We start from the raw sequence: 18,901 nt of genomic DNA, 5'->3' as shown, positions 1-18,901 counted from the left end.
GGATATAGACCCTTTTGTACCTGTTTCCTCCAGCAGCTTCACAAGATCCTTTGCTGTTGTTCTGGGATTGATTTGCACTTTTTGCACTAAAGTACGTTCATCTCTAGGAGACAGAACGCGTCTCCTTCCTGAGCGGTATGATGGCTGCCTGGTCCCATGGTGTTTATACTTGCGTACTATTGTTTATACAGATGAACGTGGTACCTTCAGGCGTTTGGAAATTGCTTCCAAGGATGAAGCAGACTTGTGGAGGTCTACCATTTTTGAGGTCTCGGCTGATTTCTTTTGATTTTGATGTCAAGCAAAGAGGCACTGAGTTTGAAGGTAGGCCTTGAAATACATCCACAGGTACACCTCCAATTGACTCAAATTATGTCAATTAGCCAGAAGCTTCTAAAGCCATGACATAATTTTCTGGAATTTTCCAAGCTGTTTAAAGGCACAGTCAACTTAGTGTATGCAAACTTCTGACCCACTGGAATTGTGAAACAGTGAATTATAATTGAAATATGTATGTGTGTGTGTATGTAAACTTCCGACTTCAACTGTATATATATTTTAACCTTTATTTTAGGCAAGTCAGTTAATAACAAATTCTTATTTAAAATGACGGCCTACACCGGCCAAACCTGGACAACGCTGGGCCAATTGTGAGCCGCCCTATGGGCCTCCCAATAATGGCCGGTTGTGATACAGCCTGAAAGGAGGGAGAGAGACAGAGAGAGAGACAGATATAGAGAGAATGGAGAGCAACAGAGCGATACGGAGGAGAGTGTGACTTACGGTGGGCGTGTATGTGCTCCCTCTCTGGTGATTACCCCCTCTTTCTCCATCAGCATCTGTCTGAAGGTGCCAACCTTCTGCCTGATCTCCTCCTCAGAGTACCTACAGGAGAGAACACACACTCAGTGGGAGTAGACCAACACACTCAAGGCACACACAGAGACACACACAGAGACACACACACACAGTCGCAGGCACACACGCAAGCACGCGCAAAGCATATGTTTATCTATCCTTGAGGGGACCTAAAATTGATTTCAACTCAAAATCCTATTTTCCCTAACCCTAACCTGTAAGCTTAAAATACCTTTTGTCCTCGTGGGGATGTGGGAAATGCCCCCACGAACAAGAATTTACCATACTATCCTTGTGAGGACTTCTGGTACCCATGAGGATATTAATACACACACACACACACACGCACGCACACACGGTTGATTTACCCGGTGGAGCAGAGCAGACAGGGCAGGACTCAAAGATATATTTGCAAGGCAGTGAGGAGGAGTGATGGCTAACTGTCATGGCGAAGGCAAAATATGGGAACCACTAAGTCTTAGTGACTAAGACATGGTGCAGACAGGAGATGGAGAATTTAGCCAGGCACAGACAGCAACAGCATCACACACACACGGCTAGTCATTTTCAATATCACATGTTTCCCGTCCTATCAGAGAGAGGAGCAAGGCTTATCGCCATCTGTCACAACGGGCGCTGGTGCGTGTGTAACGCCACGTCATCTCCAAACGGGGGGCATATACAGCTTGACCAGAAGGGGATAAGATGGCTGGCCAGGAACCATATGTAGTGGAATGCGTTTCCCTTAGTATGGCTTAGTTGATACACGACACAACTGGGGAAAAGGAAATGCAGGTGATTTGCTGTGTCAGCTCAACTTAAAATCTCCCTAGTCCTTCCTTCCGGCCCCTGTGTTTGTGTGTGTACACACGTGAGAGAGAGATGATTCGCTGTGTGTGGGCATGCGTGCGTGTGGCGTGAGCATGTGTCAGATGATTCACTTTGCTAGATCACCAATTCCCCAGAGTCCTTCCTTGATGCCCCTTTCTACATGGCATGTTTTATTCTGACAGCAGAAATAGGGGTGGAGCTCACTAGAAACCCCAGTTGTACACAACACATCAATACACTCAATCCTGTTAGCCAATTTCTCAACGTTATCAGCATTGGCTAGAATCCTGTGGGTCACCATCATGTGGGGGTGAAACTCATAGTAATTTAATAGGATCTCTGTGGTGAAACTCAGATTGACATATTAGTAATTTAATAGGATCTCTGTGGTATATACGTATACTTTAGTTAGAAGAACCTGAGTGGGATAATTGCCTATGGTTAGAGCGTTGGACTAGTAACCGGAAGGTTGCAAGTTCAAATCCCGAGCTGACAAGGCTCGTTCTACCCACTGTTCCTAGGCCATCATTGAAAATAAGAATTTGTTCTTAACTGTCTTGCCTAGTTAAATATATATATACATATATGTACTCTATTTGTATGTGGGTGGAAAACAAGATCTATTTCTCAGCGTAGCTTTGTAACAAACCTGTTCAGACATTACCACTGACAACCGCTCCAATGTCCACACACAGATTGTACAGTTCTGGATGAGAGTCATGACTCCCTGCCAGTTAGTTCTATTGGAGGAGTGCCAGAAGAACACAGAGCGAATACAGTCTCTGAGAAGGAAAACTGTTCAGTGAGCATCACAGAGGAGCTATTTAGAACACAACTCAAGGTCAAATGCAGAGAGAGCTGTGGAAGGAATGAAGGACCGTCTGTTCAATATCTTGTATTTCAGTATTTGTCAATCTGCATTTTACAACATGCTCTCTCTATCAGTTGTTTCAATGGCACTATCTTTCTCTGTAGGGTGTAGCAAAAGCTGCTGAACTGAACACACTGCGGGAGCTGTCCACTGTTGGTCGGTGCTGAAACACATTCCCACTCAGTAAAAGAAACTCTCTGTTCATTGCCAGTCAGTCACGGCACCAATCCCAGTAAATAGTGAAAATAATAGCAGTAGTCTGAACCAGACCAGAAAGCTGTGTAGGTGCTGTGTCCATTTATCCCAGAATTGCCCAGCGCTATCAGTACCGCGGCTAGGGACAGGAGATTAAGGTAGTGGTCTAGGAGGTCTGACAGTACAGAACAGAGACAGCCCAGTGTGACACCACCACTAGTCACTCCCTGCTTCTCTGTAATCGCTCTCTCTCTCTCTGTGTATATGTGTGTGTGTGTGAGTGTGTGTGTGTGTGAGTGAGTGAATGTGTGTGTGTGTGTGCTCTATTGCAATCTCTAGTCATTTCTCAGCCTAGCAGGGCTTGTCAGCCACATCACAATCACAACAGAGTGGCAAAGAACTCAACTCACTCTATATTTATATCTTTCCATGCATGAGGCAGGCCCCATCACCATACGTAATGTTACTTTACTGTGTTTGTGTGCATCACTGTAGTCACTAGACATATATACTATGTCTGGGTGTGGGTTCTACAGTGTGTTCTACTCTACCGTGCCTTGACAGTGCTATAAAAAGAGAGAGAGGGTGAAAAGCCTTAGAATATAATAGGCTCGTATTGTGCACTAATGCTCTCACACACCAAAACAAAATGCTTGGCTTAAGGCGCTCTCCTTCCTTCACACTTCACTGTCCTGATGATAGCAGGCTGAGATATATTAACGCTTGACACTCGCTCTGTTTACTGACAGCTAGTGTAAAGACATAAATAAGGTGTCAGACTCACAACCCCAAGCTCTAAGAGCTCTGTGGAACGGATAGTTATAGTGTACTGTAATGTCCTCCTCTCTTCTCCTATTCCTCCCCTTGTCTTCCTCACCCTCCTGGCCTCCTCCTCCAGCACCGTCTCGTAATGGAAAATGTCATGTTTGTGCTTTTCTAATAACCAATTTCTGTGTTCATGCAAGTGACTGATTGAACGAATCCTCACCATCAGTATCTGCAATTTGGCAGTACGCACAGAACCTTGTTTTGAGAATGAAAGGATATCTCAGTTTCAAGGTCTCAGCTTGGATAGAAGAAGACTCGTGAGGTATTGGTCAGTCACATGCATGAACCAAACTTTAATGATGAATTAATGATGAATAAGCTAAATCATGCAAATATAACTTGTCTGTGTAAGCAGTATATAAGAGAACTAACGGGACTGCCCCGGCGGAGCTCACTTCAGACTGGTACTTGATGCATCTAAGTTTGACTGTGACTTCTCAAGCTTGCTGTTAATATACAATGATTCATTTAAGATTGACTTCAAGTGTCCCTGTGTAGAATATACACCACAGTCTCCCTCTCTGGACTCCTCTCACATGGTTTTGTGGCGCAGCCAAGCCTAAAGTCAGACACCTCCGTTCTCCCCGATTGGTTTACCCTGCGGGATGGTCTGAGGGGATTGGCTAACCATGGGCAGTGGGCGTACGCTTAACGGTGCGTGTAACGGCTGTGGTTTTACAACAACACTGGGGTTGAGGTTGATGTGCTGTGGGGCTAGAATACCCCTGCATCACCTGTGGATCTACTGACCAGAATATGTTTGTTTGAGATTACAGGCCTCTGCAGAGGTTATGCATTTTGATTCTCTTTTTTCTCTCTTCATTTCAGACAGAAATGTAACAGTATTCCTTCTGTCCCTCTCCTCGCCCCAACCTGGGATCGAAACAGGAACCCTCTACACAGATCAACAACAGTCGACTTTGAATCATCGTTACCTATCGCTCCACAAAAGCCGCAACTCTTGCATAGCAAGAGAAACAACTACTTCAAGGTTTCAGAGTGAGTGACATCACTGATTGAAATGCCACTAGCGCGCACCACAAACTATCCAGCCATTTCACACCAGTTACACAAAGATCAATCAAAATGTTATTTGTCACATGCACTGAATACAACAGACCTTACTGTGAAATGCTTTCGAGCCCCTTCCCAACAATGTAGAGTCAAAAAGAAAGAAAGAAACAGGAAAATATGATTTTTTAGGGAAAATATTTTTTTTGGGGGAAAAATAACAATAACGAGGCTATATACAAGGAGTACCGGTGCCAAGTCAATGTGCAGGGGTACACCTCTTTTCTAAAAAAGGGTGATCTAAATGTATTCATGGTAAACTAGAGCCCATTCACAGACAAATAGCTACGGGAATGATTCATTATTCAGTTCCGTAACACAACAAAAACTGTCCTTTCTGGGTCTCTCAGATGCAAGATTGCTTTTTGAGTTGCATTAGAGTGGTAAAATCTATTCTAAACTCAAAATCAATGTGCATAAATGGTGATGTATTGAGCTTTTCTTCAGGGGCTATTAGTGGACTAGCATCCAAACTTCACATCTCTGATTCTGTCTGTTAATTAGTGCTGTTGTGGGGGTTAAACGTCACTGATTTACACACAGACACACACTCACGCGCACACACACACACACACACACACACCTGTTTAAATGAATGTTAAACTGAGTGTGGATTGTGTGTGTGTGCGAGTGTGTGTGTGTCCATACAGTAGAGAACAGAGAGTCAGCAGCGATAGATACGCTAGATGAGTTGAGGGCCATTTTGCCAGCCCCATTGCCCTCAACATACACAGTCACCCTGACTGACTGAGGCAAACACTATATCAGACAGACTGACTCCCTGTTCCTGTCCCGCCAGCCCAGCCCTGACAAATCACCTCGATTAAACAGCCTGATTAAAGTAATTAGACAGAAGCTAGAGAGAGAGAAAGAGAAACAGAGAGAGAAAGAAAGTCTCCATTAGCTAGGGGCTCAGGGAACTCAAATTCAAAATGCTTTAATGGCATGAATGACAAGGTCAGTGTTGTCAAAGCGAAGTGATATTTTTTTTAAATCTAGAGCTGTGTTCGAATACTCATACTATCCGCAGTAACCATACTATTTGTGATGTCAATTGAGTATTACAGTATGCTTATTGGTCATAGTGTGGATATAGTATGCAAAAAGTTCCCCGATGTCGTACTAAATTCGACAAAATATGAAGTATACATGTAGAGGACACTATTTCCGTACTTTAGGGTCCATAATGCAATTCTTCAGGAAATGGGCGTGGCTTCACATTGTTTCCATATTTGAAGAAAATGGCGGAAAATATGCAGTCGAAGTACAACGAGAGCGGATACAAATTCATTACTTTAACTAATTATGAGAAATGTTAAGCATATTGAGCAATGTAATAAAGTAATGACTTTTAAAATAAGTTACCTTACACGTTATAGTGCCTGACAATTTGTTAGCTACGCTATCCTTACGAAACACATAGCGTATCATTACAGCAGTGTGTACCACCGGTATGTCGTTAGCTAGCTACCTAACATTAGTTGTCCTCTTAAACGTCAAACTTGCCAGTATAATAACTATAGGCTAACTAACTAACTACCCACCCAACATTTATTGACTTGACTATTCCCGTCATTCTTAGCCTAGCTAAATGGTATAGACATTGTGCGTTCTCAATGGACATTCGGGTGCTTTTGTAAATTCGCTCTGGCTATCTACTCCAATTTCAGAGGACTCTCGTCTAAGTGTACCAGAGAGCAGAATAATGAATTTATGAACGCTCAACACCCATTGAATATGGCCGGTGTCAGCAAACGTCGGCAAAAAAAGCTTAATTAAATTGTTGCCAGCAGCACAGTCACCAACGCTCTGGATAACATGAGAACAGCCTAACCAGCTTTGCGAGGGTGAGCAAAATGGTCAGAGTGGTCCCATTTGTGCCTGGAAGTAGCTAGCAAGCTAGCCAACATTAGCTTAGGTGCTTGACTGTCGTTGTAAGGTCAGAACGCTCAAATCAACCCTACTCTTCGGCCCGAGCTTCCAGTGTACGCTCCAAGAGCAAAACGCTCTGAATTTACAAACGGGCAATCTGACAACACTCTGAATTTACAAGCGCACTCTCGCACTCCAGACTGAATTTAAAATACACACCCGAAGTCGTATAAGGTCTAACTAGTAATTTGTTATGCTAACTAACTAGCTACCAAGAGGTTGCATAGCAACAGAATCAACTTCCGGTAGACATGTGAAGAGCTAGTACACTCAACTGAAAGCATACTGTTTGTTTGTAGTATACTAAAATTAACTAATAGTATATAGTATGCAGTATATACTCATTAAGTATGATAGAATACAGTATGTTAGTATGGGTATTCGAACACAGCGTGTGTCTCTGGGCTAGAGAGAGAGACTGTTCTTACACCGTCTCAACTCACATCCCCAGGTGCAGCAGTAGCACATGTCGGACAAAGGCAGTGGCCATCAATACTTGTGCAATAAGTTTATGCCAATATGATGAAGTTAGTAAGATTGAGTGGCTTTGGGTTTGGTGAAGAGGGGTCGAGAAATTGATTTCAATTTCAGAGACCAAATTAAAAGACCAGCAACAACTTCATAATGAAATGGTTCAACTCTCATGTGGAGGAGAAAATTTCAATCAGGAATTTAATTGAATAACAAATTATAAAGTTGCACATGTTCAAGGGAGATGTGCTTATACTGTAGAGTCGAGAAAGGCAGAGAGAGCGGGCGGAAGATGGAAAGAGAGAGAGCAGAGAGAGAGAGAGAGGTGTGTGGAGAGAGGAGACTACTGAATTTCTTCACAAAGCTACCCTCTTACATCTCCCACACGGCAGCAGCTCTAGGAGGATAAGCAGATCCGCGGATGACATGACAGTGCACCAATTCTCTGCCTCTCTTTCTAGATTGCTCATCCTCACTAAGACCTTGACCAATAGGGACAACATTTGGCGGAATAAACACGGTGGCTAGTTGGTCCTAAGCAGATTCAAGTCAGATTCACGTAGGGCAGGCAACTATAGCCTGAGTCCCAGTTGTGTTTGTGCAGTCTTGCCAACTCATTTGATGTCATTGTCATGTGGCGTTGGCAAGACATAGCAAACAGGTCTGGGACTCAGGCTAGTGCTGAACTTGGTGACATTGAATAAGAGGGGCATTTGCTCTTAGCCTGCTAAATCCCTCCTGCTCCTGCCTGATGGGGATTAATCCCTTCAGACTTCATAAAGAGCTTGTCCCTACTTGGCTGTGGAAAACAATCTCCTCAGAAGACTAATGAGAAAGATCTTTGGCTGCGTGGTCCCAATACAACTTTGTGATAGTAGCTAGACCACCGTCTCCTCTTTTTTAATAAGACTTCCTTGCTACATTCCTCCCTTGATTTTTCTATTTCATCCTGTCTGTCTCTAACACCTCGATCAGACCGACAGCATCGTTGCATTTTGGTACACCAGAAGTACAGTTGAAGTCGGAAGTTTACACACACTCAGGTTGGAGTCATTAAAACTTGTTTTTCAACCACTCCACAAATTTATTGTTAACAAACTATAGTTTTGGCAAGTCGGTTAGGACATTTACTTTGTGCATGACATAAGTAATTTTTCAAACAATTGTTTACAGACAGATTATTTAACTTATAATTCACTGCATCACAATTACAGTGGGTCAGAAGTTTACATACACTAAGTTGACTGTGCCTATAAACAGCTTGGAAAAGTCCAGAAAATGATGTCATGGCTTTAGAAACTTCTGTTAGGCTAATTGACATCATTTGAGTCAATTGGAGGTGTACCTGTGGATGTATTTCAAGGCCTACCTTCAAACTCAGTACCTCTTTGCTTGACATCATGGGAAAATCAAAAGAAATCAGCCAAGACCTCAGAAAAAACACTGTAGATCTCCACAAGTCTGGTTCATTCTTGGGAACAATTTCCAAATGACTGAAGGTACCACGTTAATCTGTACAAAGAATAGTACGCAAGTATAAACACAATGGGACCATGCAGCCATCATACCGCTCAGGAAGAAGACGCGTTCTGTCTCCTAGAGATGAAACGTACTTTGGTGCGAAAAGTGAAAATCAATCCCAGAACAACAGCAAAGGACCTTGTGAAGATGCTGAAGGAAACAGGTACAAAAGTATCTATATCCACAGTAAAACGAGTCCTATATCAACATAACCTGAAAGGCCGCTCAGCAAGGAAGATGCCACCTCCATGGCATAAAACAGCCAGACTACGGTTTGCAACTGCACATAGGGACAAAGATTGTACTTTTTGGAGAAATGTCCTCTGGTCTGATGAAACAAAAATAGAACTGTTTGGCCATAATGATCATTATTATGTTTGGAGGAAAAAGGGGGAGGCTAGCAAGCCGAAGAACACCATCCCAACCGTGAAGCACGAGGGTGGCAGCATCATGTTGTGGGGGTGCTTTGCTGCAGGAGGGACTGGTGCACTTTACAAAATAGATGGCACCATGAGGAAAGAAAATTATGTGGATATATTGAAGCAACATCTCAAGTTATCAGTCAGGAAGTGAAAGCTTGGACGCAAATGGGTCTTCCAAATGGACAATGACCCTAAGCATACTTCCAAAGTTGTGGCAAAATGGCTTAAGGACAACAAAGTCAAGGTATTGGAGTGGCCATCACAAAGCCCTGACCTCAATTCCAAAGAAAATATGTGGGCAGAACTGAAAAAGCATGTGCGAGCAAGGAGGCCTTCACCCAATGTATTGTGGGAAGCTTGTGGAAGGCTACCCAAAACATTTGACCCAAGTTAAACAATTTAAAGGCAATGTTACCAAATACTAATTGAGTGTATGTAAACTTCTGACCTTTATTCCTTTGTTTTGTCTTTATTTAGTATGGTCAGGGCGTGAGTTGGGGTGGTTATTTTCAGTCTTTGTGTGTCTGCACCAGATAGAACTGTTTCAGTTGTCACTTTGTTATTTTTGTATTTTTCATAGTGTTCAGTTTCTTGGTAACGGGCAGCAGCTGCAGCAGCAGGAGCAGCGCTATAAGGAGGAATGGACATGGGAGGACATTCTGGACGGCAAGGAATGCTACACATGGGAGGAGAACCTGGCTGAAAGGGATCGCCTCCCATGGGAACAGGTGGAGGCAGCCAGGAGAGTGGAGGCAGCAGCTAAAGGGAGCCAGCGCTTTGAGGGAACACGGCTGGCAAGGAAGCCCGAGAGGCAGCCCCAAAAATGTATTGGGCACACGGAGAGTGTGGCGAGTTCAGGTAGGAGACCTGCACCAACTTCCCGTGCTTACCAGAGAGCGAGAGGGTCCGGGCAGGCACCGTGTTATGCGGTGGAGAGCACGGTGTCTCCGGTGTGTGTGCATAGCCCGGTGCGGTACCTTCCAGCTCCTCGTATCGACCGGGCTAGAGTGGGCATCGAGCCAGGTGCCATGAAGCCGGCTCTACGAATCTGGTCTCCAGTGCGTCTCCTCGGGCCGGCGTACATGGCACCAGCCTTACGAATGGTGTCCCCGGTTCACCAGCACAGCCCAGTGCGGGCTATTCCACCTTGCCGCAATGGCCTGGCTACGGGGAGCATTCAACCAGGTAAGGTTGGGCAGGCTTGGTGCTCAAGAGCTCCAGTGCGCCTGCACGGTCCGGTCTATCCGGTGCCACCTCCACGCACCAGCCCTCCGGTGGCAGCCCCCCGCACCAGGCTGTCTCTCCATCTTCTGCCTACAGGTGCTCCCGCCTGTCCAGCGCTGCCAGAGCCTTCCTCCTCTCCAGCGTTGTCAGAGTCTCCCGTCTGTCCTGAGCCGCCAGAGTCTCCCGCCTGCCCAGCGCTCTCAGAGTCTCCCGCCTGCCCAGCGCTGTCAGAGTCTCCCGTCTGTCCTGAGCCGCCAGAGTCTCCCATCTGTAATGAGCCGCCAGAGTCTCCCGTCTGTCCTGAGCCGCCAGAGTCTCCCGTCTGTCCTGAGCCGCCAGTCTGTCCTGAGCCGCCAGAGCCGCCAGTCTGTCCTGAGCCGCCAGAGCTGCCGGTCAGCCAGGAGCCGCCAGTGCCGTCGGCCAGCCAGGAGCCTCCAGAGCCGTCGGCCAGCCAGGAGCCGACGGCTCAACTGTACATTAATTTCCAATGGAAATGTAAACCTTAAAGTAAACCTTATAAGGTATTCAGGATGTTAAGTGATTTAAGAGTCCTGGGTTCAAATACTATTTAGGGTATTTAAATTACTTTCAAAAGACATTTGGAAGTAAGTATTATTATTATTATTATATTTTTGGCCTAGTGTCGTCTGGGTTAGGGAGGGATTGGTCGGTAGGGATCTCCTTGTCTCATCGCGCACCAACGACTCCTGTGGCGGGCCGGGCGCAGTGCGCGCCAGCCAAGGTTGCCAGACAAGGTGTAGCCTCCGACACATTGGTGCGGCTGGCTATCCGGGTTGGATACGCGCTGTGTTAAGAAGCAGTACGGCTGGTTGGGTTGTGTATCGGAGGACGCATGACATTCAGCCTTCGTCTCTCCCGAGCCCGTACGGGAGTTGTAGCAATGAGACAAGATGTTGATATTGACAAGCTACTACAACAATTGGATACCACGAAATTGGGGAGAAAAAGGGGTAAAATTCAAAAAAATATATAAAAAAATAAAATTAAAATAAAATTAAAATAAATAAATAATTTAATATAATTATAATACTTCAACAAGTAGTTGAATATTGGAATATATTTGGAAATACACTTGGACAGTACTGGCTATATACTCATATTTTCAAATACAAATATTTCAATACTGCATGTTTTTCAACTCAGGTCGTTTTGATATTTGAAATAATGTATTTGGAAATACGTTTTTGAAAATAGTTTCAAATAGTATGATATTTATAGGAAATTATAAAACAATCCGGGCCACATTATTTGAAATTACTAAAATACACAGAAAATAAGTATCTCAAATACAAATAACCAAATACACATGTATTTGAACCTAGGTCAGGAGATAAAGCTCTGCTGGAGGAGGTGTTGGGGAGAAAGTCAAATTCAATCCCAGGTACCCCAAAAAGTGAATACAATATCATGAGTTTCTGAATATGAAGCACACAATCTATAGCCTACACTCCTGTAATGAAATTGGCTTTGCAATACGATGGCTTTATACGGATTAAAGGCAGGTTTGCAAATATCCCATGTGTATCCTTGTGTGTCCTTTTCCAAAATGATTATTTGGCTGTCCCAATAGGAGAACCCTTTTTGGTTCCAGGTATAACTATTTTGTGTTCCATGTAGAACCCTCTGTGGAAAGGGTTTTACATGGAACCCAAAGGGGTTCTACCCGGAACCAAAAGGGTTCTTCAAAGGGTTTTCCTATGGGGACAGCCAAAGAACTGTTTTAGGTTCTAGACAGCACCTTTTTTCAAAGAGTGTATGCGTGTTTGTCCCTGTCTGTGTATAATCCTACTTTACACAACAAATACCATTTCCCTGAAGCTCCGGGTACAAATACTCTCATCTTCCTGAGGAGACCAGGGAGGTGAAAGGACCACTTTCTTCAGTCTTATCACAGCTTTTCTAAAAATCATGTTGTGGATGGAGGAGCTAGACAGGCCTCAGTTCAGCCAGCATACAGCAGTGTGTAGCTTTAACTAAGTGAGCGTGGCGTTGTGAAAGGCGAGTGTTAACTAAGTAAGTGGGTGATGCTGTAGGTCTTTGTGGATGAAGGACCTAGCCAATCCAGAGTTCAGTCAGCAGTATGTAGCGTAGTTTTAACTAGGTGAGGTAGTGTGTCCTTGTTCGTTTACGTCCCCCATTAATAGGACAGAGGAAAGGCTGGGGCACTCCACAGGGACTAATCATGCAACATTCATTACAGCTCAATTACTTCCTGGAATAACACTCCACAACACACTGCTACTTTGCACTGCTAGTGGCATTTTGGTGGAGTCATTGTACTATGATATTAGCATACAGTGCCTTCAGAAAGTATTAACAGCCCTTGACTTTTTCCATATTTTGCTGTGTTACATTCTGAATTTAAAAATGTCCATGGCCTATATAGAATAGCCCATATTGTCAAAGTGGAATTATGTTTATAGATTTTTTTTATTTATTTTTTACAAATGTATAAAAAATTAAGTTAAAAAGTATGCCCTTTGTTATGGCAAACCTAAATAAGATCATGAGTACAAATGTGCTTAAGAACACATATATATTTTTTTTATTTAACAATTTATTTAGGCAAGTCAGTTAAGAACAAATCCTTATTTACAATGACGGCCTACCAGGGAACAGTGGGTTAACTACCTTGTTCAGGGGCAGAACAACAGATTTGTTCCTTGTCAGCTTGGGGATTCGATCTAACGCTCTAACCACTAGGCTACCTGCCGCTCCTGATAATAATATAATAAGTTGCATGGACTCTGTGTGCAATAATATTGTTTAACAGGATTGTTTAATGACTACCTCATCTCTGTACCCTACAGGTATATTTCACTGGTCACCCCCAAAGCCAATTCCTCCTTCGGCCACCTTTCCTTCCAGTTCTCTGCTGCCAATGACTGGAACGAATTTCAAAAATCACTGAAGCTGGAGACTCATATCTCCCTCACTAGCTTTAAGCACCAGCTGTCAGAGTAGCTCACAGATCACTGCACCTGTACATAGCCCATCTGTAAATAGCCCATCCAACTACCTCATTACCATATTGTTATTTATTTTGCTCCTTTGCACCCAAGTACCGCTTCTGCACATCTATCACCCCAGTGTTTAATTTGCCATACTGTAATAATTTTGCCACTATGGCCTATTTATTGCCTTATCCCCTTATCCTACCTCATTTGCACAAACTGTATATAGACTTTCTCTGTTGTATTATTGACTGTATGTTTGTTTATTCCACGTGTAACTCTGTGTTGTTTGTTGTGTCGCACTGCTTTGCTTTATCTTGGCCAGATCGCAGTTGTAAATGAGAACTTGTTCTCAATTAGCCTACCTGGTTAAATAAAGGTGAAAAATAACCCACATACAATTATCTGTAAGGTTCTTTTGTCGAGCATTGAATTTCAAACACAGATTCAACAACAAAACCCAGGGAGGATTTCCAATGCCTCGTAAAGAAGGGCACCTATTGGTAATACAATTTTAAAAAGTAGACATTGAATATCCCTTTGAGCATTGTGAAGTTATTAACTACACTTTGGATGGTGTATCAATACATCCAGTCACTACAAAGATACAGGCGTCCTTCCTAACTCAGTTGCCAGAGAAGAAGGTGGCTGCATCATGTTATGAAATGCTTGTCATCGGCTAGGACTAGGGAGTTTTTTTAGGCTAAAAAGAAATGGAATAGAGCTAAGCACAGGCAAAATCCTATAGGAAAACCTGGTGTTGTCTGCTTTCCAACAGACACTGGGAGCCAAATTCACCTTTCAGCAGGACAATAACCTAAAATACAAGGCCAAATATACACTGCAGTTGCTTACCAAGATGATAATGAATGTTCCTGAGTGGCCTAGTTACAGTTTTGACTTAATATTGGCTTGACATATATGGCAAAACTTGAAAATGGCTCTCTAGGAATGATCAACAACCAAATTCACAAAGCTTGAAGAATTAAAAAAATAATGATGTGCAAATATTGTACAATCCAGGTGTGCAAAGCCCTTAGAGACTTACCCAGGAAGGTGAATACTTATGTATGTTACATACTTCTGTGATTAATATTTCTGTGTTTTCACTTTGTCATTGAGGGTGAGAGGGGAAAAAAAGCCATCCATTTTGAATTCAGGCTGTAACACAACAACAGAGTGTGGAATAAGTGGGTTAGGCACTGTATATATACCCCAAAACACACTGCTATAGGGAGTAGCACTTTGGTTGAGTATAGGTCAGTGTTGTAGCATAGTTGTTAGAGAGGGATAAAGATACAGATTTTTGTTCGGGCGCCAGGCAGGTATTTACACTGCCGATGTGAAAAGAGTAGGATAGAGAGAGTACTGCTACCAGGCCCACACACATCAGCAGAAGATACTGCCTAGAGTGTAGCCTGTTTACCAGATAGCCAGTGGAGAGAATGGATAAGACACACGATATAAACACAAGTCACAATACGGGGTAAACCAACCAATTATATCTTATACAATATTAATGATTAGAGCAACTCTGAGGCAATTTAATAGAGGTAACAGACAACAAAGAACCCAGTTATCAATATAAGATGATTTGCAATCTGTATCTGTATCTGTATTCATTCACAGAGTGAAGAGTGAGTTGGTGTATGAATGTGTGTGTGTAAGTGTGTGTGTAAGTGTGTGTGTGTGTGTGTGTGTGGGGGGGGCGGGGGGGGGGTGTATTTGTATGCCAAAACAAAACAAGGCCTTTAAATGTTCCAAAGTCAGAGAACAGGAGATGGAGAAGAGAAGGAGAAGAAGAGAAGGGGGCGAGGGTCTTAGTTGTTGTAGGCCAACTCCAGCTTCACAACAATGTTGCTAGTAATCCAAGAGATCAAGGTTTGAACGGCCACAACCGGTTCCAAACACTTCAGGAGTAGAGCGATAACAACAGGCGATCAAACACAAAACTTTTATAATCTAAGCACTCTGAAAATGACCAAGGCTTCTGCAATTGGTTGCGCACACATTGAAAACTGTCATGCTGACCAAGAACTCTCACACCCATTAAGGAGAACCATATTTACTTACTCCATCCTGACAGACGGTGCACTCTTAAAGTGGCAGCGCACGGTGTAGGCTCCGTCCAGGATTTTACCACACTCCTCCCCCCATGAAAAAACAATCCCTGTAGAAACGGAGAGGATGCAGGCTTTGATAGGCTAGGTTCATACTAAGCAAAACCAGGGAAGTACTCATCCGAGTCCTCCAAGAAGAGTTCCTGCCGGTGTTGCTTTTGCCTGCGATCCAGCTCTTCTGCCATAGGGTAGCAGGGCTTTAGATCAACAGTATGTACCATCCGAACATCTTCCCCAGTGTTCTTCAGAGAATTTCCATCTCAAAGCCAGCTTTGCAGTGAACTGTTTGGCCACCTTTGACAGAAGACGAGAACGGACCCAGACACAAGACTGGGGTGGGTAATACACACAGTTTCTGCACCATCACTGCTTGGCTTTGATTCTGTTGGCCTCCACTCTGGCTAGAAAGGTATAGTGGTGGTGGCCTGCATCAAAGGTAGAGCAGTCAGGTGAAACGTTGTAACTTTGCAAGTATCTGTCCATCGGCCTTTTAGTGGTCTTCCCAGGTTTAGTTTGGAGTGAGTGACCCCGGAAGTCTCCTGGACAGCAGAGTTCAGCACAAAGTGGAAATCTGGAAGATGATTCTGACTTGTGTGCTGATCCCCCACGAATGAAGCATTCATCCCCTTCAGGGTGCGGTTATACGTAAGGTTGGTCTGAGGATGGTTGGCCGTGGTCAGTTTGTCAACTACATCCCAGTAGGTACATAGCTCTTTGTAGATTCCTGAAATGAACTGCTGACCTCATTCTGCGAAGGGAGATTTTTACCCGATTTGGAATTCTAGATCATCTTCTCTCTGACGAGGTTCATCTCATAAATCTACAAAGAACTGTGTACCTACTGAGGTATTGTTGCCGAACTGACCATGGCCTACTATCCTCAGACCAACCAGATTGAGAGGGTAAACTGAGGTCAGAGAGAATATGTGTCCCATTTCAGGAAACTATGCGTATGTCGCAAGTCACGACTTCACAGGAGAGCCATTTGAACGTTTTACATGTTTTTTTTAATCAAAATGCGTTTTTTGGCAGAAATGTCTTCGGGAACATGGTAACTTTCATGCGCCTTAAGACATGAAGGTCAGTCAATCTGCAAAATTTCAAGAACTTTGAACGTTTTTTTAAGTGAAGTTGCAAAAACCATCAACCGCGATGATGAACCTGGCTCTCATGAGGACCGCCACAGGAAAGGAAGACCCAGAGTTACCTCTGTTGCAGAGGAAAAGTTCATTAGAGTTAACTGCACCTCAGATTGCAGCCCAAATAAATATTTCACAGAGTTCAAGTAACAGACCAATTTCAACATCAACTGTTCAAGGCAAAGGGTGGCTACTTTGAAGAATCTCAAATATAAAATATATTTAGATTTGTTTAACAATTTTTTGGTTACTACATGATTCCATTTGTGTTATTTCATAGTTTTGATGTCTTCAGTACTATTCTACAATGTAGAATATTTATATTTTTGCCAATTCTTTGTATTTTAGATTGGTTATTTGTTTTTGGAGGGGAGGGTAACTCTTAAGGATCGGTCCCTTTTTTTTCTTCAATTTTCACCCAAACAACCTTTTTTTGTACCATCATCTTTGAAATGCAAGAGAAAGGCCATAATGTTTTATTCCAGGCCAGGTGCAGATTTTAGATTTAGATTTTGGCCACTAGATGGCAGAAGTGTATGTGCAAAGTCTTAGACTGATCCAATGAAGCATTGCATATCTGTTAAAAATGTATCAAGACTGTCCAAATGTACCTAATTTGTTAATTAGTAACTTTTCATGTTCAAAACTGTGCACTCTCCTCAAACAATAGCATGGTATTATTTCACTGTAATAGCTACTGTAAATTGGACAGTGCAGTTTGATTAACAAGAATTTAAGCTTTCTGCCAATATCAGATATGTCTATGTTCTGGGAAATGTTCTTGTTACGTACAACCTCATGCTAATCGCACAGCTCAACCAAAGTTTAACTGCACTGTTGGTTAACCTCTTTGATCTCTAGGGGCGCTATTTCATTTTTGGATAAAAAACGTTCCCGTTTTAAGCGCGATATTTTGTCACGAAAAGATGCTCGACTATGCATATTCTTGACAGTTTTTGAAAGAAAACACTCTGAAGTTTCAGAATCTGCAAAGATATTGTCTGTAAGTGCCCCAGAACTCATTCTACAGGCGAAACCAAGATGATGCGTCAACCAGGAAATGAGCAGATTTCTGAAGCTCTGTTTTCCATTGTCTCCTTATATGGCTGTGATTGCGCAAGGAATGAGCCTACACTTTCTGTCGTTCCCCCAAGGTGTTAGCAGCATTGTGACGTATTTGTAGGCATATCATTGGAAGATTGACCATAAGAGACTACATTTTCCAAGTGTCCGCCTGGTGTCCTGCGTGGAATTCGGTGCGCAATTGCCAGCTGCTTGTACTTTTCCATTTGATTGAGGAGAGAAACCATGCTTCCAAGAACGATATATCAATGAAGAGATATGTGAAAAACACCTTGAGGATTGATTCTAAACAACGTTTGCCATGTTTTCAGTCGATATTATGGAGTTAATTTAGAAAAAAGTTCGCGTTTTGAGGACTGAATTTTCGGGTTTTTTTGGTAGCCAAATGTGATGTATAAAACGGAGCTATTTCTAATACACAAAGAATCTTTTTGGAAAAACTGAGCATCTGCTATCTAACTGAGAGTATCCTCATTGAAAACATCAGAAGTTCTTCAATGGTAAATTATTTTATTTGAAGGCTTTTATGTTTTTGTTGAAATGTTGCGTGCTGGATGCTAACGCTAATGCTAACGCTAAATGCTACGCTAGCTAGCTACTTTTACACAAATTATTGTTTTCCTATGGTTGAGAAGCATATTTTGAAAATCTGAGATGACAGTGTTGTTTACAAAAGGCTAAGCTTGAGAGATGGCATATTTATTTCATTTAATTTGCGATTTTCATGAATAGTTAACGTTGCGTTATGGTAATGAGCTTGAGTCTGTATTCCTGATACCGGATCCGGGATGGGGAGATCAGAGAGGTTAAGGGCTTGTAAGTAAGAATTTCACTGTATTCGGCGCATGCGACTAATAAAACTTGATTTGATTTGAGTCCAAACTTTTGACTGGTACTGTATATTATGATGACATTTTGGAATGTTTTTATTTGTTTTGGCCTTCTGCAAGGTTTTTTTGTGTGTGTTCTTGCACACAAAAAAATGTCTTGAGGCAAGTCTACGCTCCTTGGTCGGTGATTGGTCAACAGTAGGGATTCTTCAATTAAGTGTTTTAATGCATAAGTTTTACCTTGAGAAATACTGCTCGAAACATCCTAGTTAGATGTAGAATTGCGCAAATAAGATCTCCTTGGCAAAAACGTCCAAATAAATGACAGATTTCTTGAGTTATTTTAGATTCATTCGGACTATTTTGAGGAAGTGTATACTGACCGTTTTTTTCTTGTTTTTCAGGTGAAGGTCTTTTCAAGCTAACATCGAAGGTACGCGAGCACACTCGTTCGGCTAGGCATCAGTCGGACCGAAACATGCGGAAGCCTTTAGTACCAGTAAATGGGGGAGGCTGGCAGGCTTCAGATA

General features: G+C 42.9%; 1 protein-coding gene across 4 annotated transcripts in view; it reads right to left on the bottom strand.

Moving 5' to 3' along the window:
• The window catches only part of LOC139420864 (serine/arginine repetitive matrix 3), a 156,717-nt gene that overhangs the window by 34,470 nt on the left and 103,346 nt on the right, over nucleotides 1-18,901 (bottom strand). For all 4 annotated transcript variants that reach the window (XR_011635551.1, XM_071171227.1, XM_071171228.1 and 1 more), the window contains exon 3: nucleotides 784-885. Coding sequence is in view for 3 of the 4 variants with exons in the window: in XM_071171227.1 (XP_071027328.1) it covers nucleotides 784-885 (102 nt within the window). In the remaining variant the exon portion in view is untranslated. The remainder of the gene's footprint in view (nucleotides 1-783; nucleotides 886-18,901) is intronic.

The sequence above is a fragment of the Oncorhynchus clarkii genome, chromosome 12 (genome assembly GCF_045791955.1).
Source record: "Oncorhynchus clarkii lewisi isolate Uvic-CL-2024 chromosome 12, UVic_Ocla_1.0, whole genome shotgun sequence".
Classification (NCBI taxonomy): Eukaryota; Metazoa; Chordata; class Actinopteri; order Salmoniformes; family Salmonidae; genus Oncorhynchus; species Oncorhynchus clarkii.
Note: the sequence above shows the minus strand (reverse complement) of the source record. Positions and strands in the feature narration are given on the sequence as shown.